This window comes from Hydractinia symbiolongicarpus, chromosome 1 (assembly GCF_029227915.1).
Source record: "Hydractinia symbiolongicarpus strain clone_291-10 chromosome 1, HSymV2.1, whole genome shotgun sequence".
Taxonomy (NCBI): domain Eukaryota; kingdom Metazoa; phylum Cnidaria; class Hydrozoa; order Anthoathecata; family Hydractiniidae; genus Hydractinia; species Hydractinia symbiolongicarpus.
In genome coordinates this window covers 4,065,719-4,093,422 of record NC_079875.1, presented here as the reverse complement: position 1 = coordinate 4,093,422, position 27,704 = coordinate 4,065,719, and the positions used below count along the sequence as shown (strand labels likewise).

The window sequence follows — 27,704 nt, the reverse complement described above, 5'->3', positions numbered from 1 at the left end:
GTCAACGAAATCTAATATAACGCTATTTTTATGACTTTCTTTAATCAACAACATTTGTATAAATATAAACTTTGCTTGTGCAAAAAAAGCAAACAAAAAAACGTATATACAAATATACTATAGAATTACTGTTTCTTATTTTTCTTCTGATAAAGATTTTGTCTTTGTGCGGGATCCCTAAAAAACGAAGTAAATTGCACTCTGACTAGAAAAAAATATCAACAACAGGTTATATTTCTTTTGTCAACGCCTTTCTATCTCAAACTCTTAATGGACAGGACAAAAAGTTCGAAAAGCGCAATCGCGATTTTCGTGATTGGGCGAGTTCGATATAGCAAGATTACACCAGAAGAAAATTTGAGATAGCAGAGTTTAATTTTGTTGACGAGTTGAGGTGTTACTCAGAAGGAAAAAATGTCAAAAGAAAACAACCCTACCATCAAAAGGTTAAAACATTAAAAAAACGTACAAATTTCAAAAATAGAAACACAGCTCAAATTTTAGTTGGCAAAGCTGTAAACGATGACGGTATCAATGTTTTTGTTTGAGACAGCGCATGTTCGAGGTAACAAGAGTCAACTGTAGTCGTAAAAAAATCTAACATTCAAATTACGGCGTTTGCCAAAAAGCTAAAGGTTTGTCTATGTTTAGCTGCTGCCACATTCCAAGCTTCTTACGTACACATGCACAAGCAAGTACTCAGGTACAAACAAGGTAGATAAAAAACAACCCAAATGTGGCGATTCAAGGCTTTTAAAATAATTAAAGTTTCGCAAAAGTTCATTGTCTTGAGGACTAAAAAGGTCTCTAGTGTGGATTCAAGTTAGTGATTCAAGTTAGCTACAAACACAGATAATATCACACAGTATCGCTTGTGATGTCCGTTTTTTCCACTTTGACGTACAAAGTTGTTTACTTACCTGGTATTTCGCCAGTTCGTCTTTTAACCGAGTCACTTTTGAACGTTCTTGCTCTAGCGATGAGTACATACCTGACAACTAAGAAAGAAACATTAGATACACTATGTATAAAAATACTGTATGTATTCTTTTGTTATACAAGTTGAGTGATGTTGTTAAAACGTAGCACTATTTTAATTATTTTGATGCACCCTTGTAAACTAGAAAAGTTAATCTTCATCCAAATCACAAAACTTTTTACTGGTTTTCTATCAGTTTAAAAAATATCTATAACAGTATGACAGGACTTGTTACAACAAAACACAAACAAACAAACAAACAAACAAACAAACAAACAAGCAAACAAACAAGTAAACAACAAAAACAAAAACAAACAAACAAGAAACAAAGGTATTCACCTCCTGTGATAACTCATTTTTCACTTTTGTCATCTCGTCGACTTGTAGAAGAATATCAGCCTTGTCTTTCACTGAAAATATTAAAAAATATATATATGTAAAATGAGCATACGTACGCTGGCAAAAAATGCAGCAAAATATTCCTCAACGTATAAAAAAGATTTAGATTTCCTGATTTTCCCTGGCTTAAGCATAGTTTTCCCACCCCCTTACCTCCCCCCCAAAAAAACAAACAAACAAACAAACAAACAAACAAACCAAAACCCACATTAACATTTTAAATCTTAAATTTTTATTTTCTAATTTTTTTAGCACGATTAATGCATATTATGCATATTATACAAATATACATATAAATTATGCCCTGAAAGATAAAAAAATAGGATTTTAGGTAACAGAGAAAAATGTCTTATTCACTTGTGATGAACAATCCATGAACACATTTCCAAAAAAGTTACGATCAGAAAAATTAAGAAATAAGGAGAAATTAAGGAGAATAGCTAAAATTTCAATTTTTTAAAGTATATTTAAGTTCTTTTCAGGAGATTTTCTTTTTCTAAGGTTATTTAATAACCGTTCGTTTGTTCTGCTTGTGCGCGAAAAAAAAGCCGTGTTGCAAAAAGATGAAATGAGATATATAAAGGATGGGCGAACTCGTGGATTTAACCACAAGCGACCGTATTTCGTCTGTCTGTTTGTGGACAAGAAATACGTTGTGATGGAGAAACTCGAAATATGCGATATATAAATGATGGTAGACCTCATTGAATTTTCCACGGCCTACCGACTAGTCTATATTATAACACCCGACTTTTCCTCTGCAAATCAAACATAATAGTTGGAGTAGCTACAGGCGAATTCCCATGGACTTATCCACGGTTTAAGGATTTTCATAGTATAAAATAAGTCACCTTGATGCAGTTGGAGAGTTTTGTAAAAAATGTTGAAAACTTACTTTCTCCCTGAGCGAGAATAAAACACAGTTGCTCGTTTCGTTTTTTCACTTCTGACAACTCCGTCTAAACAGAGGACAATTAATAAATATTTTACTATTGACATTAAAAAACGTTAGATCAAACCTCCCAATGGCAGACACTTACACTGTATATGTTACTGCTTTAAAGGAGGTGTGACCACACAGTGTCTACTGAATTACTAACATAAAAAACGGTAAAAATGACATTAGGAAAGTCAAAACTAATATTTCGAAGACATTAAGGAGTGTGTCAAAACTCATCACCAGGAATTATTTTGTATTTCTTAACCAAAGATGTTTTTCTGGTTGTAGGCACGATTGCAATTTCTCTGCTCCGTACTTTTTCATTCTTTTCTTTTCTTATCTATATTATAATACCCGTATACGTCTGTCTGTCACGCAAAATGGTAGCTTAGCTGCGCAATAGCGAGAAGCACGCAATGCGGTATAAAAAGGACGGGCGAACCCGTGGATTTTCCACGGGCTAACGACTAGTTATTTTCAATTTTATTTAGTCAATTAAAATTAAAAACATATATTCCGTTCTTTGTTCCGAGGTTTTTACTCAGAAAAAATAATACATATAACCTCTCTTTCCCAGGAATAAAAAGTGATCAGATTAGAAGAATTTGATACTTTTTTGATTTGATTGATACTTTTCCCTCGTAAATTTACCAGATAACGATATCTTTGTTTACACATACAGAGATGAAAAATTTGTAATCAACCAAAGAACTTCCAAATGTATAATGGGAAGAATACATAATTAAGAATTCAAGAACATTTTAAGAAAACAAGATGTGTTCAAATCACGAGAGAATCAAGAAAACATACACCATTATATGTTCCCCAAGGCATTATCTGCATTGTGAACAATTTTAAATTTTCTTTAAGAATAATTTTAACGAATTTTGTTGATGGCGAAGAGTAGTTAAAATGGACTTAGCATGACCATAGTGTACCCTGACCTATAGTCAATATTCTGTTACTTCTATTTATTGTGTTTTGTTTTTATTTCGAAAAGATGTGTGTTGCATGATTACCAACCTACAAAGTAATACACTCGCCATAATTACCTTTAGCTTGTCAACTGTTTCATGCAACGTGGTTATTTCTTTATTCTTCTCTTCCAAATCATTTTGCCATGATGCAAAACTTGCAGCGTCCAAGCCAGGTGGTTGAGTTGATACTTTTGTTACCTGAAGTAAAGTGTTGTAAACATTAGAATTAATCAAAACTACCTATGTGAGTGGAAATTCAAGTATTTAAAAAATGAAGGTATAATTTATAGGAACCAGTATGCGTGAGATATACTGAAGTATTATGTATTAGTAGAAAGAAATGTTGCCACTGAGGACATACGCCTTGCCCTTCTTGCAATTAGGTATAGTGTCCTCGCATCGTTTAACAAAAGTGGTAGGCAAAATACCATCAGACCGATAGTGTAGTCGGTAGAGCAATTATTATTTTAGCATCACTTGTAAAGGTTATGTATAAATCTAAACTACAACCAAGAGCGACATCCTAATGCCTAATAATCTTCATAAGATATTAGAATTAGGTGCTATGATCTAACGTGCTAGAATCAGAGAACAATGCAAAACCCTTAATACATTGCATGCATTCTGCAAAAAGATGTTATGAAGTTTCCTGAAGATCTCTAAGAACAGACAAAATCTTGTAAAACCTTTTTTTTGTTTTTAACTTCGTTTTATTACATTTATGTTTAATACATAATAATTTAAGTTAATAAGATCTCCCTGTTTTTCCTAAATCAAAAAAAACACAATAGAACTACCATCACTAAAAACAGCACATTATATCAAATCAACATTTTCATGCTTGCAAACATGATGACGACAAAAGGTGCAATTGGTTTGTGACAACGTGAGAAACTGCTTACACTTGGGTTGGTTTTTTCATCGTGTAACTCTGTCAACACATCTGATAATGGTTTATTTTCAGTTTTGTTTTTCTTCTTCTTTTTGTTCTTCTTTTGTGAAGTGGATGGCACTGAAGCAGCATTGTGTATCCTGTTTGGAGATTCATCTAAGGGTGTTTCATACTAAAATATGATAAACATAAATACATGACTGCATTACTGTTCATTATTTACTATTGTCACATGTTCAATAGATAAAGAAAAGTCAGGGTTGTCTCTAGTACATAAATTCTCATGAAAACTACATTTTAAATAGCCGTTAGTTTTTTTAGTTTTTTTTACACAGAAAATTTACTGAAGGACAGGGTTGTCAAATCAGTTCTTGCAGTATAATGCTAACATTAGAAATAAATTCCCAGATCGTCACAAAGAATTGTGGGGAAGGGGGGGGGGGGGGGGGGTCATTCAGTTTAGCATAGAATTAAAACATTATTAACACATACTGTATAATGATTAGGGTCAAGCTCGTCAGGACAGTAACCTAAAAAATATAAAATAAAAAAATTTAAACTGATAATGATGCTGATGAAGATGCAATGTTTGGACTTTGCTTCTGTAAACGTGCAGACAACAAAACATCAGTTTAAAATAGTTTCTATTCTCCAAAAAATTGATTTTTCATGGTACGAAAGGACTTAACTCCCTCCCTATCATTGGACCCATGCAATTCACCCCTGAAAAAATTAAACTTTTAAATTTTTTTAGTTATAATTTTTATCAGCATTCAGGGTGCCACACAATTTTCTGTTTAAAAATAAAAGATTTTTGAGAAAAGAAAACTTTTTTCCATTGTTTTAGAGCATTTTGGTTACAAAATCTAAAAATTTTAAAGGTAACTAAAGAATTTTGCAGAATTATGATAAAGCAGAAACAATTCATTAAAGACAGAACTAAAGAAAAGAGTTTTAAAATTTTGTATAAGACAGAATTTACCTGTTAAAAAGTGTGCTAAATAGGATTTTATAGGACCTTCATTTTTAAGTTTAGGCGAATCCGATTTAATTAGTTGTTCTACGGGCCCGACCGACCCTAGTTTTCGGACAAAAAAAATAATAACAATATCAAGCAAAACAGTTTTAAAGAAAAAAAAAGGAAAAAAACAAATTCTCATCCCATCTCGTGAAATTGTAATGATCATAGAAGATAATCAATGATGTTATTTTTTGTTGGTTGAATGTCAATCTACAATTATACTATACAAGGTGAATCAATAACGTTACTTTACTTAGGACCACTGTTGGTAAGGCCACTGGAAGTTGATTCTCTGTTCGTGGTAATTTGTTGCAATAAAACTAAAATGCGCGATGCGCTAATTGTGTAATCACAAAAATATTTACGTGGTTCAACAGAAGTTTTTAAATTTTTATGTGATTTATAACAAAAATTAGCTACTTTCGCTAAATTAGTTATAATACAAGCGAGAAACAAGACAGATTATTGTCGTAACACCCTCCTTCGTAATACAGTTGATACCATTTAGAAAAAATAACTAAAACAAGATAGAATACGCTTATCGTAACACCCTCCTCCGTTATGAATTTAAAAAAAATGATTTTACCGTTGCGAAAGACTTTAAATATTCTCAACTAAACCACCATAGTCCGAAAAAGAATTTGCACTTAAATTAAGATTTTCCTATAAAACTGTGCAAAAAACATTAAAAGAACACAAATTGTTTGTTTTATTATTTTAAGTAGGAGAAGAGTAACTTCCTGTATAAGTTTGGAAACAGCGCAAAACCTGCTGTAAGACTTTCAAGCAATACAAGTACATTCTGTACAACTTTCAAAACAGCACAAGAATAATTCTTGCTGCATAACTTTTAAATACAAGTTCTTGAGCATGCAAGTATTTTTGATTTCCGCCGCGTAAGGCGGAATCTTTAAAATCGCCTTGGAAGATAGAGAGATAGGGACCACCTATAGCCTGGACGCGCGGTGTCCAGAATAAGGTATTTTACCCTGGGCCTGGAAGTTGTTTAATTTCTTAAAAGCCGATAGAAATGCGTTATTTGATTTTTTAGCCAATAGGGTCTCAGATTGTCAGAACCTGATATCGTGGCTTCCTGTGGTGCTTTGTCTCGAAGTTCTTCGAGTTTCAGGTCCCACAGGCCAAAGTTTCTTGCCCAAAACAATCGGTTACCGTTTCTCTTGATATGTTTGAAACTCCAAATCAATGTTTTGCAAAACAGGATTTTTGGTCGATGAGACTTCTCAGGTAAAAATGCTGTATGTTCTAGCTAGTTTGTTACTTAGCTATGTTAAAGTGATTTACATTTGCGATTATTCAGAGTGTTTAAAGCACTTACTTACGCTACGCATTTCCCTAGCATTTCTGTCCAACTATAAAATGGCCTTCCTTATATGTAGTGAGGGATCAAACCCATTACCTGACTTAACAGTTTGGGAACCAAAACTGATGATTAATAGCCTAAAAGGTGCAGTATTTTTCAGGAACGTTTGACCAATTTAAGCTACATTTGCATGTCATGTAGCTAACTAGCTACAGACTGTATTGCATATAAAGTTTCACATAAAGAACGTAAAATAAGTGTTTTCTTATATTTAACACGACCATCGTTATAATGCAGTATCAGCAGCAGATCAGAATTACAAACTTTGACAAGCAAATCTACAGTGCAATTTTCTGATAATATTCTTCATGAACTTTATGAAAAGGGCTGTGTACTTTTGTATTAAGATAACAAGTCCTTTATTAATTGCTATTTTGTTTTGTACACAAATATTCAAAAAACATTTTTATAAATTTGAATCCTAAATCGAACATTTTTTCTTACATATTTTGGCCTATGGACTACATTGTGTTACATTGTGTTACAAGCAAAACATTTTGCTCCATAAAAAACCTGACATACGAGCTTAATTTGTATGTAAGTGTGTCGTAACTTACATAAATGAGGTTATGAATAAAAATTCTCCCTGATGTGCACAAAAACATGTGAATGTAGCTTTAAAAAAGCATCAAGTATACTGTACATATTTACTATATTATCCAGTTTCCCTGTTATTCAAGTAATCCTGCCTTTTTTGCCATGGATTGTAAAAAATATTTTCAAAATTAGCATACACTATCTGTGGAAGAAATTTTTGTGGAACTTTTTTTTGCAGAACTTTGGGCCAAATCTGCAAAAATGTTCCACAGAAATTTTAGAAATCAGTCAAATACGGTTCTAAAAAATTATTCTGCAAAATTTTTCATTTCAGCTAGCCACAACAATTAAAAAAATTTTTATTTCTCCATACTTTGATTTCTTTAGTTATTAAGTTCTATGTTGCTCATTTGTAAATGTCCTAACTTCTGAATACTATGTTAGACAAAATACTGATTTTGCCTCTGCCAAAATAATTGAACTTTAGGCAACCAAAAATTTATACTGTACATTTCGCATATTCTGCAAATTGAAGCATTTTTGTGTACCACTCACCCACAAAAATAAGTTTCAGGAAAATTTATTGTGCAAATAATTTGTACCCTTGGTAAGTTTAGGCTCTTACAACAATTTTGAATGCATATTGAAATTGAAAAAAAAAAGTTATAAAGGTATTGCTTATAGCCTGGAAAAGATTTGAGGTAGGTGTTTATACTTCTTATGCTTCATATTTTCAAACTTTGTTAAAGAATTCCTAAGTTTTGCTAAAAACAATACTACACTCAGGTTTTTTACCCAAAAATAATTCAACATATCCGGCCTATATATCCTGCAATATAGGATTCCTGCTAAACCCACCTCTATTTGTTGGTTAAAACACTAATCCAGTGGTGAAGTAATAATAGACTAGAGTAAATATGGTATTATTGGTCATTGTTGAATATAACTTTTTAGGGATGCTTTTAGGCAAGTTTAGGAACTTTCAAAAAAATTAAATATTTATAAAACTTCCAAAATTTGTCTTTGAACACGCAGGTATTCTTTTTGGAAAGACAGACATCAAAAATACTTGGCGTTTCACAGTATCACCTGATTTTTTTATCAAAACTTCATAAAATGGTGAAATATTTTATTTTATCTTGCATTTATACCTGTCATCTTTAAATATATAGGGCACAGAACAATATCACATTAATGTGCTAAGATTATTTTGAGTTCTTCATATATGTTTTTTTAGTATTTTTCTTTCTTTTTTAGGTCAGCCATAATCTAACACAGCCATTATCAGCATTTCCAAAAAAATGTTGACAGAGTAAACTGCAAACATTAATTTGTGAAAAATGAATCACTAAAACTAATATATATTTATATAATTTATTTTAGTCTTATTTTGGTTAATAGTATTTACTTCACATTATTTTTAAGGGAAACTAGACGTCTATGGTTCTTCTATGATTTTACAGAATTTGTATCATGAAAATTTTTAGAACTTTCTAGGTAGATCCCAAGTTTTTATACTTTTTATAACTGTGTGTAAATCTGTATATTTTTGTTATTTATTCAGGTGTAATTAAATGGAAGTATATCTAAATTGCGTTATTTGTCGCCCATATTTAATACTTTTCAGACCAGGTTACTTTAACCCCTTTTTTATATAAGAACAATGTTATAAGAACATGAACCTTAGACTCACAATCCCAGACTCAAATCATTGTTTTTACAACTAAAACTACTCCAGAAATGGAATAGTAAAAAAGCCTCAAAAAGCGGTTAAGTCACATAGTTTTGCGCAATTATTCAATCATTTATCCTGTTTTTAAATTGGAAATCTCAGCCTTGGGTCGACCATTGGACGTTTTGCTCTGTGGAAAGTTTCTCTTGACAAGGCGGAAATCTTCAAGCCTTGAGGCTTCTTGTTATCTTTTCACCTTGAGAACTAGTTACATATTTTTTACTGAGACAATTATTTTTTCTTTGCAACTAAAAATTTAAACTGCATGCGTTATGCAAAAATACATAGAAAAAACGGTTGTCGTAACACCCTCTTCTGTTGTTATTTTTATTATTTTTTTGGTAGTTCCGACTATACATTCCTTATAAAAGTATTTTTATTTCGCTGACCGACCGACTGTAAGCTACTATCGACTTCGCCCGTAGAACAACTAATTAAATTGGAGTCGCCTTAAGGAGAATTTAAAATTAAGAACTTTAAGTGTTTTACAGGAGGCTTTGTTTTAGTTGAAAAAATTTTATGCAGAGTTAATATGCATGTATATGACTTACCATTTCTTGTAGATTGCATGTTAATGACTGCTTCCTTGGCAGTGTTATTACCCAATGTTGTTAATGAAAATTCTTCAAGAGACATGGTTGGCAGTTTCTTTGTCTTTTTTTTAGAATTATTAGCTGCTAAATTTTTCTAAAGCAATTTTTTGGGAATATAATCACATATATTTTAATAGCATTGCTTGCAACTCATAGACTGTGTAACGAATACTAATAACACACCTGAGCTTGCTTGATGTCCGTCTCACTCATTCGAAGTGCTATCTCAAGGTCTCTTTGAAATTGATCCACCACATACTAAACAGCAATTGTTAATTGGTTACTATTATTATTATTATTATTATTATTATTATTATTATTATTATTATTATTATTAGAAAATCTTTAAAGAGGACATACCATTCAGTTATTTACAAAATGACTGCTATCAATATGCGTCCATCTTTGTTTATCAGCATGTCTTATGTAAATTCATTTAAAGGTAAAAAAAAATTGTCTTACGTTTTCATCTTTGTTTTTCCATTCCACCCAGCTAGGATCAGCATTTTCTATTGGTTTCTGAGGTGGTTGTGCTGGCGTTGGCTTACTGACTGTTGATGCTTTCATAGAAACCTGATGACGTTGTTGATGAATGTTTTGTATCACTTTTGCAGATACTGGTTTTGAAAATGCTAAGTTTCGTAACTAAACAAAAGAAAGCATTGGCACACTGAGCTAGCCTTCAAGCTTGGAAAACCTTCTTTGTATCAGTAAATAGGCACACGATACTTTATGTCAGCTTTACCCATAACAGTAATATTATCTACATACTTTATGGTAGAAATTTATGTGGGAAATTATCGTGTTTTTTTTAACTTGTGTTTTTTTGTCACTAGTCTATAAAATAACATTAAACAAGTAGCTTTGACTGTTAGTATTAACAACCATGCCTTTACCTAGTGGCAGAAGCGACTATGAATAGTAGGAAATCAAGCCTTGTGTTCCAAAAAGACTGGCAGTTAACTTTGATAAGAAACACAATACTTATTTGAAAGTCTGTTAGTTTAGAGGTCTCAAAGAGACCATATTGGAAACAATTCGCTCAATTAATGTATTCAAATTCACCCAACTATGTTTAGCCACTTTGTGTCGTTCTTTTGTGGTCGAATCAACAGAATCAATCAACTTTGGAAATAATTAATTTTTTGAAAAGTCATCTGAGCTCGCTCTTATGTGTGAAGTTTACAGAGAGTCAGCAGCCTTGTTTTTTTCAACTAATATATTTAGCAAACATGTGTTCAACCAAATATGTTCGTGTTTGTTTTAAAAATTAACAAAAAGTGCTGTATGCTGCAATTATCGCGTTTAAAGGATGCTACAAAACCCTTAAAATAATCAAGGAATTTTAGCAGTTGTGTACTAAATAGCTATCAGTCTGTAAACCCAGGTGAAGAGTGTTTGTAACCAGAAAAAAAAATAGTAAAGTGAAATTGTTATCCCGATATCCAAATGTTCAAACTAAATAAATTAAATAACAATAAACGTAAAATTACTAGATAAATTACTAGCTAAAATTTAACGAAGCTTACAAGAGTCTCTTAAATATGTTGGACAAAGTTATATTGATTTGATGTAGTTGATAATTGTTAAAGTGTTATAAAAAGGTGTGACCTGTTGAAAATTACAGTTAGCATAAAAAGATATGTAGTTTTAAAAAGTAATTAATTTTTATTACAAAATCCCAAGTGATATGAGTTTTTTACATACAAATTAAAATATATAAGGCATAAAGATTAAAATAAAGACTAATTTAAGTTTGAGTGAAATATTTTTATACATTATAAATTTTTGCAATAAGTAAATCATGTAAAACTCATCTTTGTAGATTCACCTGTAGAATACAGCACAAAAAAGAATTACATTGTGTTTGACCTGGTGATAGTTGACTGGTGCCAGATCACATAATGATGGCCATTTGAAAAATATTTATCCAATAAAACGTGAGTGACTTAAAAGCCTACCACACTAGCACGAAGGGTTAAAGTTGGAGATAGAACAAACTAACAGAGGATTTATGATTGTGTAGCTACACATTATTCTGGAGAAATAATCCAACCCACTTATCTGTCAAAAAATAAATTTAATCAGAGAAGTTTTAAAAAGTTATACAATTTTTTACACCTGAACAGGACTTTGAAACTACAGGTTGTCAAATGACATTATTACTAAAGCGCTGATAGAACAACAAAGCTGGATGTCAATCTTTTTTGTTCTAGGAAACCGTGCAAAGTTACTGCACACTTTAGAATCTCTTTGAGAATTCTCAAACTCCAGAAAGAATTTTTTTCTAAAAATTGCATATATAAATGTTTTGTCATGTATCCAGATGAGGTCTCTGCGTTATATACATCGTTAAAAAAGAATTAATAAATTTTAACCAGCTTGACAGGAAGAGCCAGTGATATTCTTAATTGTTGTTCTTTTTCCTAAGAATATGTAGTTTCAAATTGGTTTACAAATATTATAAAATGTGAGTCCACAAAAAAGAAAAAACATAGTTTGATTTGCCTAACTAGGCATAACCTAAATCCAATAGCATAAGCAAACCTTTAAAAATATATATAAGGATGCAAATCTAGCCAAATCCTGTCCTTAAAAGATTCTTTGTAAGCATTTATTCTAAAGATATTGTTGATCTTCTATCCAGGTGATATTGCTTATTATTTGTTTTTTTATGAAAGCTTGGATGCCGTGTGCAAAAGAGTTTAATGCCGGCTAACACAGTTACTTGTGACTAAACCAGACATTTTAACGCCAGGTCCCCCCGTCTAGTTAGTATATGTGTGCTGTAAATCCATAAGCACATATAAAAGAAGTGTAGTGTCCTCAAAGAAAGTGTTGGAGAGAATGATAGAGTTACCTCATATAAACAATGCCTCGCTTGCAAATGGTCCTCGAGACAAACCATTAAAAAGGTTGAGAGGAAAATCAGGAACAGAACAGATAAGAACAGTGACAGGGAGAAGGCAGAAAATGAACCAGTAGCTACAATTTGTATGCTGTATATACCAGAGACAAGTAACATACTTTGTCGGGTATTAAAAGATTATAAAATAAAGCCAGTGTTTCAATCTAAAAAACATGCTACATAGGATAATGTTGCATCTGAAAGACATAATATGTCTAGAGAGTCATAAAATATTGTCTACGAAATCCCGTGTAAGGATTGTGATGCTGTTATGTCAGTGAAATGAAACGAATGTTGAAACAACGTATGCAAGAGCACAAAAGAGCCTTACACAATTGCGGGCCATAGCTGGAAGGATGATCATGTTATTGACTGGGAAAATGAAAAGATCATAGACCAAGAGTCTGGTTGGACAGCAAGCAAAGTGAAAGAAACCACTAATAGTATAGTCAGAAATACTTAAATCAATAGTATTTCCTATCAATTTGCAGAAATATGGTTACCGGCACTTCAAAAAGCGATTATTTAGAAAGAAGTGCATATTGGTGCGGGACAAATGTAACATAAAGCGAAGTTTTAGAAAAAAGGAAAGATTTTAATCAATCTATTGCTTCCATCTGGGTCTGTGAAAAAACTACACTTTAATTGCTTTGATGTGATTGGTTGATTTTTTAATTTTTAAATCCTCGAGATGTTGATAATTCACAGAAAACCAATGCTCTACGACAATAGAAAAAATGTTTTGTGCATATAATATATAAAAATAGGTCTTCGTGAACAAGTTTACACAATGACAGTGCCAGATCCTGCGTTATTTCTTGTTGGGGTACCCGTGCTAAGCAAATGCATTAAAAACCTACTATAGCCAATGCATTAAAGCTCTTTTCCTACATGGTGAATCTAAGCCAAGTTTTCAGTCTATGGGCTAATGAGGAGGTAGCACTTGTTGCTGCACCAACAAGGACTAGCTTTGTCAGACAACTGAGATGACTTACTTTCTTTACAGTAAGATTTCAAAAATAAAAAACACAAACACTGAAATGCTTTCTTACAGTTTCATTCTTAAAAAGGAAACAGCTGTGAAACACATACTTACCTTCGCTTCGTAAATTCGATTTACTCTCCCTCAAGAAAAAAATCACTTTGCAAAAAGGTGGGGTGTCCATACCCACTCACCCTCCTCCCATAGAGTAGGCCCTGGTATATACTTTGATTATAAATAATAACTTATTTAATTTTTTGATAAAAATTTTTTACAAAATAAATTATTTCTTTGCGGTGTACAATACTCACTTTCCTTCATAACCCTCTAATCAGGTAATTTTTGGATTTGCAAAAACACTTACACACATTCATTATAAGGCCAAAGGAAGTTGTACCTCAGTTTACTGTCGGCCGTCCGCATGTATATTTACCACCGCATGAAAAATGTCATTATTTAAAAAAATGTCATTATTGTCTTCACTTTCCCTCCAGAGAATGAAAATATGAAGTAATCACTGAAAGAATATCTTAATAAACCCCTCTGACATGCTTTGCACATCACCACACCATCATCACTGAGGATTTCCAACAACAACTCGAATCACCGCGCATGTTGTCATGCTTTATTTCCTGACCCTCCGATTTTTAGTCGCCCCTCAGCCACATTCTTTACCCCTGCATGAAAAAATTAGTGAACCTGTATAGTAAAACATATAATAAAAAAATAAATAAACAAAAAAATAATTAAATATTTAATACACATAAATGATGAACATATTCATCACAGTTCCACAAAGAAAGAAATGAAATATACTCAATGAATCCTATTTCGAAAAAGCTATTGTGTAATTTTGATTGATGTCGCAATCGATCGAAAGTGTTCTTTTTTTAATGTTTTCAAATGTAATGTAGTGTGTTAATTTAAATTTCGAAGGGCCTTTGTTCCAATGCGTGCCATACAAAGTCGTGCGATCAAGCCTTGGCTCTTTGGATATATGTCTCAGTCTCCAGAGGTTGTCTTTCGGCGTTGTAGTTCCGGTTCGGGCTCCGAGGGTTTTGGGTTCAAGCTAGCTATGCGAAGGGGCAAAATAATGAATAATGAAAATTTCCTGCATGGTACGCCTGAGATACAGAAGACGGTAAACTAAGGTACAAATTCCTTCGGCCTAAGCATTTCAAAAACGTTCCTGCAAAGTGGTTGGAAAAATTGCATTTGACATAATGCAGGACAAGCTTTGCAGGTCAGATCAAGCATCTTCAAGATTTATTGTCAAGCATGCAGTACCATAGACACATCATTTTGAAAAAAAAACTGCTTTTGTAAGATCTCCCAGTATTTTCCCTGACTGAAATAGCTAGCTAGCTATAGATATGCATATTTCAAACTGAAACAAATACATTGCATATACATTCAGGCTGAAGCAAGCAACCAGAAAGCCTTCCTACATAAAATTCAATTTACAGAGGCAAAAAATATCAAAGGGTACAGAAAGCTGAATTTCAAAAAATAATTAGAATAAAATACGTATAGTTAGCTAGCTACCAAAGTACCCAGACCTAGAGTTATCACACTTAGAAATAAATACTGTGGGATTACTACGACTGTCAGACTAGCCTTTTATTCGTTTGCAAGTGTGTGTGTGGTGTATAGCTAAATCCACATTTGTACTGAATTTTACACCTTACCTCATTAGTTGCAGCACTATCAGCAGCAGCCTTTTTCTTTTTACGAGCTTTCTTTTTCGCATTTTTAGAAGCATTAGATTTTTGTTCAGAGATTTGGGCTTGTTTCCTAGTTTCTTCGTCGCTATCAATCTCTAGTGCAGCAAATCTACCAACCGCGTGCGACGCCATTTTATATTTCTGAGGCTGATTCCGAGAATCGTACAAAAACATCTGTGACATTTTACAGACCTGGCCAGAAGTCGCGGCAATACTGTTATTTCTGAGTTTAAAATAACCATAACAGACTAAAAATGTAATGCCTGTAAGGGGAAAAATAACGTCTTTAAGAGGAAAAAAGGGAGTTTGTTTTGAACTATTTGCTACCAGACTCGATTTGAGACAGGTTTTGAGTTACTAAATGTTTTTGTGCCATGGCATATATTGTACTTAAAGCAGACATTTTAAGAATAGCTTTCCTCAGATATTCCATGGAAACAATCCATCTTGTTCCTAAAAGCTCGCTTTATAGTGACATAAACCTTGTTGCATGTGTACTACGTTATTAACCTAACAAGGTGTCCAGAAGTTTATTTTTTTATTACTTTGTGGGGAAAATAAGGGCACGAATATACCACATTTTGTTATATTCATATTAATTTTTAGCAAAAACTACTGAGAAACTACCCATCAAAATTTTTTAAGCATTTTGTTGTTTTGATATATTTTTCAAAAAACACACATCTTAACAGCACAGAGAGAATAAGTTGGTTGATCTAGAGAACAATTATATTTCAGTAAACATATAAGATACAATGCATATATACACATGATCAACATAAACACAGAAAATAATATTTCGATTCATTTCAGAACCACCATTTAAAATGATTCAAACACAAGAGGGTTTAAATTTCTATCATAATTTCTAGTTCAAAAATCTTTAAAGTTTTTTTTCGTACAAATTTCATTTAACAAATTAAAAAACAAATTAAAAAAACTATGAGAAAAAGATAAGTTCTAATTTTTGTAGCATTTTGTTGCCTTAGGTGGTTGTGCATGGATTCGACAGGCATGAGGTTGAACACCAGTGTACGTTTGGCAAACGAGATGCATCAAATCAGTTTGTGCACTTTCTTGAATATCATTTGTGTGAACACCATTCACAACGATCCATGGTACATATTGGTGTGGAGGATTTAACGCATTTGTTTTTGTAGCCATCTCATGTTCCAAGTGATTACCTTGTGTTCCATTAGAACAGCTGCCAATTGGTCCCCATTCAATTTTGAATTGAGCTGCACAAGATTTAGCATTTTCCATACTAGGATTTGACTCAAGGCAATGAATGTATGGCATAAACTGATTCTGATGAACAAGCAGATGTAAAGCACATGTTTCAACTAAGTTTAATGCGCACTCTTCTTCGCCATGTTGACAATCGAATCTCCAACTTTGTCCTACTTGTGTTTCACGTGCATTACCATAAGGATACAATCCAATATCTATGATTTGAGAAGCAGCCAATTTTTGAAATGTGGGAAAAAGTTGTTGCATAATAAAGGCTCTGCAACCTCCACATAGACTTTCATAATAGAGTTCAACCTTTACTGGAGCTGCAGTTTTGTATGCTTTTGGTGTTTCCAATCTCATTTTTTCAGGGTATTTGAGTTTACAGAACTCTAATACACCACATCTGGCTGCTTTTTCCTCATTTTCACACCAGTAGTCAGGTCCCTTATCGCATGGATTAGGTTTACCTACAGACAAGGCAATCACTGCAAACAAGACACACAAAAACAGCCTGCGATGCATCTTGCAACCTTTAATTTTCGAATCTACCACAGGACAAATGTTTACAAGCAAAAACAGCCCTGATTTACATAATGCAGGCGATTGGTATTTACTGAAAAATTGTTTTTTCAGTTTCTTTTTTAGAAGCATGGCCTGATGCCCAGAGCGTTGGGGTCTTAAAGATCTAGATCACATGCACATCACTTTTTTATAAACCTCCATCGTTATGCATGTTCTCCTGCGTAGATATTCTGTACATAAATTGCCCCTTTTCCACGGCGAATCTCCACGGAACGATTTTTACGACGATCGTCATAAATACTCGAATTTGATTGGTCGCAATTTTTGTCATGACGAAAAGTTAAATTGGTTTATACTTTTCGTCACAAAAATCGTCGCGAATATTGTCCAGTGGAGATTCAGCTACTGTGACGGAGAGGGTTGTTGTTCTAAAAGTTGCGAAAATAGATATTTCAACATAAAATAGAAAATATATGCCAGCATAGAGATATAATAAAATTTTATCTCTATGATGCCAGAGTGTTGCAGTTGAAGGGATAAAATTGTAAATTTATGAACCTTTTTCCGTATTTAGTCACTAGATTTACGGAGGGCTACTGAAATTAAATCAAATGAGACGAAATTTTATTATATAATAATACAGTACAGATACAGAAGGATATTTTTACAAAATGGATTGGTAATGTTAAGTATCAAACAAGTGATTACCTTTTCCAAATCGTGCAAGGGAATTTGCGATGTTATGGCAGTGCACACCCGCAAGATACCTAAAAGTTTCCTTTTTTTGAAGGGGGGGGGGGGGGGTGGGAGGGGTAAAAGCTGCACTAGAAGTTTCGTAAACTTTTAAAGTTTTTAATACTCAGTTTAATAAAACATGTTCCTTACGTATAATTTTTGTATCGAACGTCATTTTCCTCGTTTCCAAAGTGTGCTTTCTCTTTTTTATATTGAGGCATGAAGGAGAGACAACAGGCGCTGGGAATTAAGTTGCCAGAGTCGGATATAGAACTGGAACTCAAGCAAGAGTCACACCAATTCCTAACAAAAGTCAGAGCAACCTCGTCCCTGGGGCTTCTTTGGGTTTTTATATATTTGGACAGTAATAAATTTTATTATAATAAACCAACAAGCCCTGGGAACGAGGTTGAAAGGAGAGCAGAAAAACGCATACTTTCTTTTATACAGCGGTGCATATTAGCAGATAAACATATACATAATATCCACACGATAAAAACACCGACAAATTCTCTAAAATACCTCGTTAAACCAAACTGATAACAAGCAATACCTTAGGTTAGATTGTGAAAAGAAAGTAAATAAGCGAGACAACAGACTAATTTCAACTAACTTTCTCATATTAAGCTTTCTGGCAGGTATTCTTTCTCGCAAAGCATCATAAACTTGTAGGAGCAGTAGAACAGAAAGGTTTAAAAGAATCGCAGTAAAATAATTTACAATCATCTGATTCGTACTAATTTATAGCCTATCAAATTCAGTAAAGCAAGAACGATTCAGCGCGCCGTCCCATTATAGACATAGAAGAGCCCTTGGGACGAGAAACAAACGAGATAAATATATCTACTAATTTTTACGCTTTTTCAGATTTTTATGCGAATTTGAAAATAGTACGCGCTAAAAATTAGTACGAAAAGCTACTTAAAGAGAATGTCGAAGTTTGGTGAAATCTTTGGTGAAAGGAAAAGGTACACATTTCTCATCTTCTTCAAAAAAAAAAAGAACTACAAGATTCAATAACGACTTTTCTACAAAGGACCTCTTTCAGAGAAAATCAACTACTCTTTTGGTGGTAAATTTTATCAAATGGATACAGGGGAGATAATTGTACATTTTTTGAGCATATATAATAATGAAACAATTAACAGACAAGCTTAGTATTATAGAGATAAAAATTTCTATATACTTTTTATGTAGGGAAGGGGCAAATTTCCCTTCATTTCTCTACACATTTCAACAGATAAATACTTTTTTTTAATAAAATTTTATTTCCGCTTTCTCGTTTATATCTTTAGCGATAATTTAAATTCTCTGCACCACGTGATACCAAGACGAGCCATCAAACGTTTTAGTGTGACCAATCACGCAACGCTCTCATATTGCATAAATTATCCTTTTTCTCTTTATAGCGTTCCATGTTTGTCAAGTCTCTTCTACGCAGCAGCTTTGGCTTCTCTTTTACGGGTTTTGAACCCGCTGAAGAATACTGAGACGCGAATAAGCAGGAGAGTCAGACTAGAATTGAGCCGTCCGAAAAAATGGCGAGCCACTTAGCTTAATGGTGTGTTGAAACGATGACTGCTGAATTAAAAAGCAGATCATCTTCTGTTTAAGAATCGCTGTTACCGTTTCCAACCGATTCTTTCTCTTTTTCCTTCATAACAAAATTAAAAATCATTACGACACTGATATTGATTTAAAGCAAATTTGGGGACGTTATACAGACTACGAAATATGGAATTTTAAGGATACGCCTGTGAAAAGATCTAGAAGAATTCTGTGAGTCGAAGATGGTAGCAAGCAGCTGACAGACATACACACAGAGAGACAGACTAACAGACAGGGATGGACGGTCGGACAGACAGACGACAAGCATTATAATATAGATCTTTACCAGCTTGTCTGCTTCATCACTCCAATATTCATAGTTTGCACGGAGACATTCCATGGCCTCTGGCACTTGCGCAAATTCTAAAAAGCATTATAAAAATTTTAAAGCAAACGAACCATAAGGGTGAAAAATTGGTTTCTATGTGTTTCTCACTATATTAATATTTTCAAATTTTGCGAAATTCGAGTTTTCTGGTTTTGGAGCAACATTTGTTGTTCCGAACGCAAACCAATCAGAAAAATAACAGTGTTTTTTTTTAACATTTATTAGCGTGATTAGCATATAAATTGCTTTTTACACAGTATTTATTTTTGAAGTTCTTATGGTAAAAGCTGACATGTTTTAGTGAGCATATAAAAACACGTTACTTACTATCCCATGCACTGTACAGATTGTTTACAAAATAATCGATAAAGAAGAGCTAAAATAAATAAAAATAAAATAACAGTTAAAATAACAATGTTACATGTTTATAAACAATCTTTTCTTATAAACATTCCTAAATTTAGACAATCATCCCTAGATTATTTAAAAAAAGACAAGTAACTCTGGTAAGCAATGACTAAAAATAATTTGAAATATTTTTTCTAAGTATCTAAACAATGTTAACGGTCAGAGAGAAAAATCAATTGTTTATATAAGAATATAAAAAATGTAATTATTAAAGCAGTAACAGTTGACATAAAAATTAGGAACTCAGGACATGTCAACTCTTTTGTCCTTTACTTAATTCTAATCGCTAAATTCTCTTACTTGTGATTTTGGGACGTTGCACGTGTTTCGATCGAAGACAGGCATGACAATCGGTAAATTACGCTTCTTTTCTTCTTCCGTCTAAACGAAAAAAAAGACGAACACGAATATACTTTAGCAGAGTCATTGTTTTGCGGACACTTTCTGCAGAAAATAAATATTTTCACTTAATTCTCGACAAGACTGCAGATAAATAAGAAATATAATAAATCAATAAATTCTTCCCTCAACGTAACAAAGTGTTACACCTTTCAAAAAATTGACGAAAAAACAACAACATAAAGCCTTACCTAAAAACAAATAGTACAAAAAATAGAATTTTTACCTGTCTAAAATATTCTTCAGCTATCCTGTAAGCCCATTCACGACATAGTAAGGTAGGCCGAGCTGGATTTGCAATGTCAGCGCATTTGATAATCATTCGCTTGACAATGGCTCGATTTTCCGGTGACTGAATATTTAAATGAGACGAAGATATGGACTCTGGAGTGGCACGACCATTCTAAAAATTTTTGCAAAAAAAATTAAGAGGAACAGTCATTTATCGTATCTGAAATCGATAAAATCTAATCAAGAAGTTCTAAAAATATGCATCAAATAGATTTGATCTGAAATATTTGTTTTTTATTTTTAAAATCTTAGAAGGTTAGCCACACCAAAAACAGAGGCCAAACATTGGGGCCTAAAAATCTTGCAGGTGGAAGCTAGTACGGTTTTTCTCTAACAATAAATTCACATTAAAATGGAATGCTTACAGCAGAACCGTCCTCGTGCGAGGTGTGTCTTTTATTAAAATTATTTTCAAATTTGGCTAAATGTTCAAAATGTTGTTTCATTTCTGTAGCCATCACCATATCAATTACTGATTGTCGAATCAATTTAAACTCATCTCTAAAATGAATAAATAAATAAATAAATAAAAAACCTTAGAAAAGACGCTTAATTGCAATACAAGGGTTAGAAAGAGCAGAGAATATAGCGACAAATATATTTAAATACGTACGGCTGCAAATTTTGAAAGATATTTGACTTCATGTCCCTGGACGTTAATTTGAACGCCATTGCAGCATGATGGCTTTCTAACACAGCGCTAAATAATAAAAAGTTAAATAAACATACAAAGATGGCGTAAATAAACATGCGAAGTTGACGTAAATAAAAATGCAAAGTTGACGTAAATAAAAATGCAAAGATGGCGTAAATAAAAATGCAAAGATGGCGTAAATAAACATGTAAAGATGGCGTAAATAAACATGCAAAAATGGTGTAAATAAACATGCAAAAATGGTGTAAATAAACATGCAAAGTTGACGTAAATAAAAATGCAAAGATGGCGTAAATAAAAATGCAAAGATGGCGTAAATAAATATGCAAAAATGGCGTAAATAAACATACGCAAAGCAGGCGCAATTAAACATGCAAAGTTGGCGCAATTAAACATGCAAAGATGGAGTAAATAAACATGTAAAGTTGGCGTAAATAAACATGCAGAGATGGCGTAAATAAATGCAAAATTGGTGCAATTAAACATGCAAAGATGGCGCAATTAAACATGCAAAGATGGCGTAAATAAACATGCAAAGATGCTACTCGCTACTCGCAACTGCAAAAGTCGGATATTAAAATATAGATACAAAGCGCACGTGAACTGTCTAACAAATATGCAGTCTGCTTTTCTGATCCTTTATCTGTAATAGCACAACATAGCAATGCTCGAAATATCTATGACAGGTGAATTTGCGTGTATTTTTCCACGACTGTGTTAAATTTACGTTATATATTGAAATTTCAGAAGAACACAGAAGCGAGTCAAGCATTTTTAACTTGAATTTACCGAGATGATGCCTCGTTTACTATTCACCTCAAGACAAACACATATCGCCGAACCTCTTTACAAAATGTGTAACTAGTATTAACGCCATTTACAGCAGGCGCAAAAAGAGCGAAAAAGAAACTTATGTAGCATTTCAAACATTCTCACTTCATTTCGTATTTATCAACACGTTCTAAACCACTTACATATCATTGTATAGAACAGCCAGTTCGCTACCAGCATTACATAAAAATGAATTTGTAAACCCTGGATGGTCTACATCGTGTACTACGGCTGCAATTAACGCAGCAATTTCGTCAGATCTCTCCAGTGTGTTCTATGAAACAAAAATAAAGAAAATAAAATTTCGTCAGATCTCTCCAGTGTGTTCTATGAAACAAAAATAAAAAAAATAAAATTTCGTCAGATCTCTCCAGTGTGTTCTATGAAACAAAAATAAGGAAAATAAAAACTCCGAATTTTTGCCATTATTTGGTAGTAAGTTTCAAATGTAGCAACACGTTATTGGGGACTGAAACTATTGTATACAAATCTTGAATAAAAATTTAAAATTAAAATAAAAACATTTAACTTGCAACTAAAGATGTTGTTACCATGGGTTTACATTAAATCTCAAGTACTGGTTTATAAACGCAATATCTTTGCTTACTTTAACATCATCTCGTTGTAAAAACACTGAAGTTGCGTGCAGAACATCGGCCGCGTGTGTTGAATTGTGGTAAGCGTTATGCATATGATAATTTGCTTCAATTAACTAAACAAAAAAAAAACAATAAGCAAGTCAAGCACACAACATAAAAAAGCAAAATAAATCAGTGGGAACATTACGGAGAATACTATGAAGTAAAGGTTTCCGTGAAAAGAAATTTTCGCGAATTAACATCACACTCGCGAAAAGAAATTTTCGCGAATAAACATCACACTCGCGATATTAAATTGCCACAACAATACTTTTTTATTAAATTCGCGAAAAATAAATTCTTAAGAAACGTTGCCTGATTTACGAAATTAATTCTGATATAAAAAAAAATTGTTGAAGCTAAATGCTACGTACATAGTAATATTTTGAATGCAAGGTTCGTTCAAAAGCTTATGTGAAAACAACTGGATATGTTTTCAACTAAATTTTTTTAATTTAATTCCCAAGTTATGAAAAGTGCGTATTCGCGAAAATTTCTACTCCCGAACATTTCTGACATAAAAGTAGTCACTTCCATATAGGAATACATGTTAATATCTAAAGTATGGAACACAAGGAAAATCGTTGCTCTCGAAGAATCGCTTGCGAAGTTTTTCTTTAAGCATAGAAGAACACAAAAATCGATAACATATATAATGATAACTTTTTACGCGCAAAGGATAAAGAGGGATAAAATTCGTTTTGCGCTGATACGAAAACAATAAAAATAGATAAGGTATAGTTTGAGAAAGAAAACCTAATAAAGAAGGGAGTCTGTGCACCAAAAACTATATATTTCAAATGACACGTACCTGAAGCCAATTTCTAACTACGGTATCTGATATTGATAAATAGACCCCTACGTTAAATCGATTAAATATCGTTTGACCTAAATAATATAATGGCCTAAAAAAAGAAAAACATAATTATTTGCAAAACAAACCATTTAAGCAGACATAGAAGATTTGAAGAGCATGCTTCATACCTTTTATTTGAGACTCTTTCTAATTTTAAAATATCATATTCCCACTTGTCGTCGTTTTGTAACACCTCTTGAATATCTGGAGGTGCTTGCGTAACTTGAAACACTTTCTGTCCATGTATCAGGCTGGTGCTTAAATTCGAATCACGCTGTACAAAACCTATGACGACAAATGAAATGTCACACATATAAGCACTTACCACAATAGAGAGACATGAGTATTTTTTTATTGATAATACCCGTTGTCTTCGTGTTCAAAATGGGCTAATTACTAGTCTCTTTAATAATAGCCGTATTTTGTCTGTCTCTGCGCGGAGTCCCCGCTGAGTTAGAAAGACGTGCTACGGAAACACGAATATCAAATGCGATATAATTTTATTCACTTTGTTCCGACAGGTAAATTTAAAGGACAGGCGGACGCGTGTATTTTTCCACGGGCCACCGACTAGTTCTATATTAATAGCCATCATCTGTATGCTCAAAATGAATGCACGCAGCTTTAATTTAACATCGATTTCCGACGAAATTCGTAATTGTACTGTCACAGTTGTTGCAGATGTATTGTATAGATAGAAATAATTCTACCACTACAAAATTTGCTGTTTAGCGTTTCTTGTATCGCTTTGTTGTACATTTCTTTCCAAAAAAAGTCTTAAGGGTAACTATGTTATTGGTAACATGCCTTTAAACTCCACGCATAGTAAATCACCAGTTGTGTTAATAATAAACAAAATTTCGCTGTGCATTTTTCGATGGGAAAACAACTAGTCTTAAATATTTCTAATTTGTAAATATACACTGGTAGCTTTACGTACCTTTAACATTGCTATCAGCGGAGTGTCTCCTCTCACGGAACTACAAAAAGAGACATAAATTAACTAATTGAAAAATCATACTGAAATTAAAAAATTCAAAAAAACTTTTTTCAGGGCCGTTGATAGATGGATAAAATTTAAGGGGTGGTATTTTAGTGACGTATGAGGACTCACCATGGTTGAGGACTCACCATGGTTGAGGACTCACCATGGTTGAGGACTCACCATGGTTGAGGACTCACCATGGTTGAGGACTCACCATGGTTGAGGACTCACCATGGTTGAGGACTCACCATGGTTGAGGACTCACCATGGTTGAGGACACACCATGGTTGAGGACTCACCATGGTTGAGGACTCACCATGGTTGAGGACTCACCATGGTTGAGGACTCACCATGGTTGAGTCCGACACACCTGACCTACTTGAATGTCAAACTGACTTTAAGTGTTTATTTTCATTCATGTAAAATATAGTAAACAAAGAGTACAATAACTATACCTGAATTCAAAAAAGGTGGTAGGGTAACGCCCCTCTAAACAGTATCAACGATCCTGATTTAATTGTGTACTAATTGGCCTTTATCATGGCCTGGAAACCTAAGAGATCTCGAGGAAGTCGTAAATTTATAAAGATTTTACCGAGGCAATGCTACGAAGACAGGTGTACTCGGTACAATAAACTTGCATCATGTGACGATAAAAACACAATTCTGTCGCACATCAATATATTAATCATACACGTCTTATGTAACTGTCAACTCTACTCACGTTCCACATCAGTCCTTCAACTAAATCACGTTCAATTCCTTTCTCTTCAACCTGATCGAGTGACGACGGCGTATATAATTCTGTCGTCCTCAAAATATCCTAGTAGAAAAGATTGGCTACTTCAGTGTTTAAAGATGGCGGGCTATTACAAAGACAGCGTTTAATCAACGGAACTTAAAATTCTAGAAACAGCGTTGTAACTTACAATAACTTTTTCTAGAACTTGCACCACATTTAGCGGACTATCTTCTTGTACTGCGTTCAACATGTTGATGACCTAGAGAAATCGTTGTACATTCGATGATAACAATGTCTGCAAGGACAGAGAAAAAAAATTAACAACGTTGCGAGTATCCCTAAAATTTGTTTTGAAAACCCCTTGTGATATTTTGACCCTATTATTAGTTAGCTCTATCTTACATGGAATTTCAAGGTCACATAGACACAATGTAAGTTAAAGTATATCACTTATTTTAACTAAAAGGTTCTGTGTTTACCCTTTCAAAAAGAAATGTCCTAACACAAAGTTTGCCTACTCTTAGAAAACCGCGTCAAATTTGTGGACCTACAGAAGGGCAGTCACATAATCACATTTAAAAGGTTTTAATTTTTTTTTTAATTTTTTTTTTTTTTTTTACTAACTAGTTAATTAAAAAAAGAAAATCCTATAGCTAAGAACACTGATTAAAAAAGTTAAATGTTTTTTTTAACTTTTAACAAGCAATTTTAAAAGCGCGTTGTCTGAAAATAATAATAAATAAATAGTATTCGCAATAACTAAACATACAAATAAAGAAGTCATTTTAAGAAGCGTGTAATCTTACCTTAGTGATTGGAGCCTCAGCTTTGATTGACAACGAGTTTACTGTAACGTGAGCTAAATATTTGAAAATGTCATATATTTATTCATGTAGAAATGACGTCATGTATTCACTATTTACATTCGTATGAATAACATATTCAACTTTGATAATTCAATCCAAAAAACACGTAACATACGTTTAAAGTTTTTTTCTATTATGTCTTTTATTTTATCTTTATAAGTTATATATTTTTATGATATGAATACCTTAAATATGAAAGCCTTAACACGTGTCTGTTATAAAACCACGAGCTACTGCTACTGTCGACTTATGAAATAAGAAACATAAAAACTCCACACGTAGGTTTAAGAGGAATTTTAATTTGCGAACATTTTAAAGTCATGTCAATAGGCTAAAGTAAGTTTGCAGCATATCTCGATTAACTATCTTCAAAGTCTAGAATAAATTCACAGCACTTTTTGTCTCGATTAACCATGTCAATACGCTAGGTAATTCTCACAACACTGTTTGTCTCGATTAACCATGTCAAAAGGCTAGGATAAGTTCAAAGTACTTTTTGTTTCGACTAAACATGTCAAGACGCTAGGGAAGTTCACAACACTGTTTGTCTCTATTAACCATGTCAAAGGGCTAGGATAAGTTTGAAGTGCTGTTTGCCTCGACAAACCAAATCAAAAGACCAGGTAAGTTGTCTCAATGAACCATGTCAACAGATCAGGTAGGTTCATAGCACTGTTTGTCTTGATAACTTCTTATATTGAAGCTTCACAAAGACCTTGATCTTTAATCTCTTTCTACCTTGGGGGCATAGCAGCCATAGAATCTAACGGTTGGGCCTCAATGATGTTTATCTCTTATTTTCCTGTTTGCATTTTCACAGGTAGCCATTGTTCCTTTCCTTCGGAAAATGGAATTTCTCTTTTCTACATTGGGATTATCAATCTTTTTAAAATAAAAAAGGTTAATGATAAATCGCTGGCTCCTTTAAGATGATAAAAATAGCTGCTACGACTTTGTTTATATTATAAGGGCTCTGCCACGGCTCTGTTAACACAATAAAAAGTCGCTGCTAAGCTATTGGTTTTACTAAAAGGCTCTTGTACGGCCCTAATTACAATAAAAAACGTTGCTACGACCGCGCTTACATGTTAAAAGTAGAAGGTAGGTATCTTACCTGTATTATGTGTGATACTGAAGGTAGCAGGTACAGCTTTATCTGGACCACGTTCTATTCGAACCTAGCCATTTATTAGAAAAAAAAATAAAATTGTTAAATATGTGAATAAAAGAATTATTTAAACAAAAAAACAAACATTATCACTAACACACAGGTGCAAACTTTTTATTATTAAAAAATTATTCAAACAAAAAGCAACCTTTCGTAGTTCCTGATGCATTTGTTGTATCTGGGTATCTTTCTCCATGGCTGACAAATCACGCTTCACCACAACATAGTGTGTGACACGACTAAAAAAACAAACTCATAGTGTATACTAGGCTTTAAACGTAAATCTTTCCTTATACTAGGAACAATTACTATTAATTCGTGTCTTTCTTATATTTTTTTATTTAGCACTCTTTCGTTTTATTTATTTTTTAAAA

The 27,704-nt window shown here is 33.1% G+C and overlaps 3 protein-coding genes and 1 long non-coding RNA gene across 9 annotated transcripts in view; 1 reads left to right on the top strand and 3 right to left on the bottom strand.

Annotated features, from left to right (window-relative positions):
* Nucleotides 1-10: 10 nt before the first annotated feature.
* On the bottom strand, nucleotides 11-15,263 carry LOC130631364 (G kinase-anchoring protein 1-like). The gene is made up of 11 exons (XM_057444391.1): nucleotides 15,030-15,263; nucleotides 9,914-10,096; nucleotides 9,635-9,709; nucleotides 9,410-9,545; nucleotides 4,680-4,717; nucleotides 4,198-4,359; nucleotides 3,371-3,493; nucleotides 2,274-2,337; nucleotides 1,319-1,389; nucleotides 921-998; nucleotides 11-177 (listed from the first exon to the last, which is right to left on the bottom strand). Exons 1-11 carry the CDS (start codon nucleotides 15,246-15,248, stop codon nucleotides 136-138), a joined length of 1,191 nt encoding a protein of 396 aa, XP_057300374.1. The 5' UTR covers nucleotides 15,249-15,263; the 3' UTR covers nucleotides 11-135.
* Nucleotides 7,522-8,527, top strand: LOC130631397 (uncharacterized). The gene is made up of 2 exons (XR_008982123.1): nucleotides 7,522-7,827; nucleotides 8,384-8,527. It is a non-coding gene; the product is annotated as an uncharacterized LOC130631397 (long non-coding RNA).
* Nucleotides 15,264-15,776: 513 nt separating the features above from the next.
* LOC130631380 (gamma-interferon-inducible lysosomal thiol reductase-like) lies at nucleotides 15,777-16,964 on the bottom strand. Its single transcript, XM_057444392.1, has one exon. It carries the CDS (start codon nucleotides 16,947-16,949, stop codon nucleotides 16,026-16,028), a length of 924 nt encoding a protein of 307 aa, XP_057300375.1. The 5' UTR covers nucleotides 16,950-16,964; the 3' UTR covers nucleotides 15,777-16,025.
* A 1,027-nt stretch (nucleotides 16,965-17,991) lies between these two features.
* Nucleotides 17,992-27,704, bottom strand: part of LOC130631298 (high affinity cAMP-specific and IBMX-insensitive 3',5'-cyclic phosphodiesterase 8B-like) — a 30,076-nt gene continuing 20,363 nt past the window's right edge. For all 6 annotated transcript variants that reach the window (XM_057444385.1, XM_057444389.1, XM_057444390.1 and 3 more), the window contains exons 12-28: nucleotides 27,479-27,569; nucleotides 27,277-27,340; nucleotides 26,103-26,155; nucleotides 25,484-25,555; nucleotides 25,279-25,377; nucleotides 24,510-24,549; nucleotides 23,698-23,854; nucleotides 23,525-23,618; nucleotides 22,683-22,787; nucleotides 22,219-22,349; nucleotides 21,203-21,289; nucleotides 20,955-21,090; nucleotides 20,525-20,701; nucleotides 20,200-20,280; nucleotides 19,819-19,867; nucleotides 19,450-19,526; nucleotides 17,992-19,209 (exon numbers count right to left, since the gene is read on the bottom strand). In XM_057444385.1, coding sequence (XP_057300368.1) covers nucleotides 19,165-19,209; nucleotides 19,450-19,526; nucleotides 19,819-19,867; nucleotides 20,200-20,280; nucleotides 20,525-20,701; nucleotides 20,955-21,090; nucleotides 21,203-21,289; nucleotides 22,219-22,349; nucleotides 22,683-22,787; nucleotides 23,525-23,618; nucleotides 23,698-23,854; nucleotides 24,510-24,549; nucleotides 25,279-25,377; nucleotides 25,484-25,555; nucleotides 26,103-26,155; nucleotides 27,277-27,340; nucleotides 27,479-27,569 — 1,558 coding nt within the window. In that variant the 3' untranslated portion in view covers nucleotides 17,992-19,164. The remainder of the gene's footprint in view (nucleotides 19,210-19,449; nucleotides 19,527-19,818; nucleotides 19,868-20,199; nucleotides 20,281-20,524; nucleotides 20,702-20,954; nucleotides 21,091-21,202; nucleotides 21,290-22,218; nucleotides 22,350-22,682; nucleotides 22,788-23,524; nucleotides 23,619-23,697; nucleotides 23,855-24,509; nucleotides 24,550-25,278; nucleotides 25,378-25,483; nucleotides 25,556-26,102; nucleotides 26,156-27,276; nucleotides 27,341-27,478; nucleotides 27,570-27,704) is intronic.

Bases quoted from the DNA above. Each gene is read 5' to 3' on its own strand.
- LOC130631364 (XM_057444391.1), bottom strand. From the start codon at position 15,248: ATGTCACAGATGTTTTTGTACGATTCTCGGAATCAGCCTCAGAAATAT. The intron at 9,710-9,913 runs GTAAGACAATTT...ATTGCTGTTTAG, and splicing joins GGAAAAACAAAGATGAAAAC to TATGTGGTGGATCAATTTCA. The intron at 1,390-2,273 runs GTAAGTTTTCAA...TAATATTTTCAG, and splicing joins TATTCTCGCTCAGGGAGAAA to TGAAAGACAAGGCTGATATT.
- LOC130631380 (XM_057444392.1), bottom strand. From the start codon at position 16,949: ATGCTTCTAAAAAAGAAACTGAAAAAACAATTTTTCAGTAAATACCAA.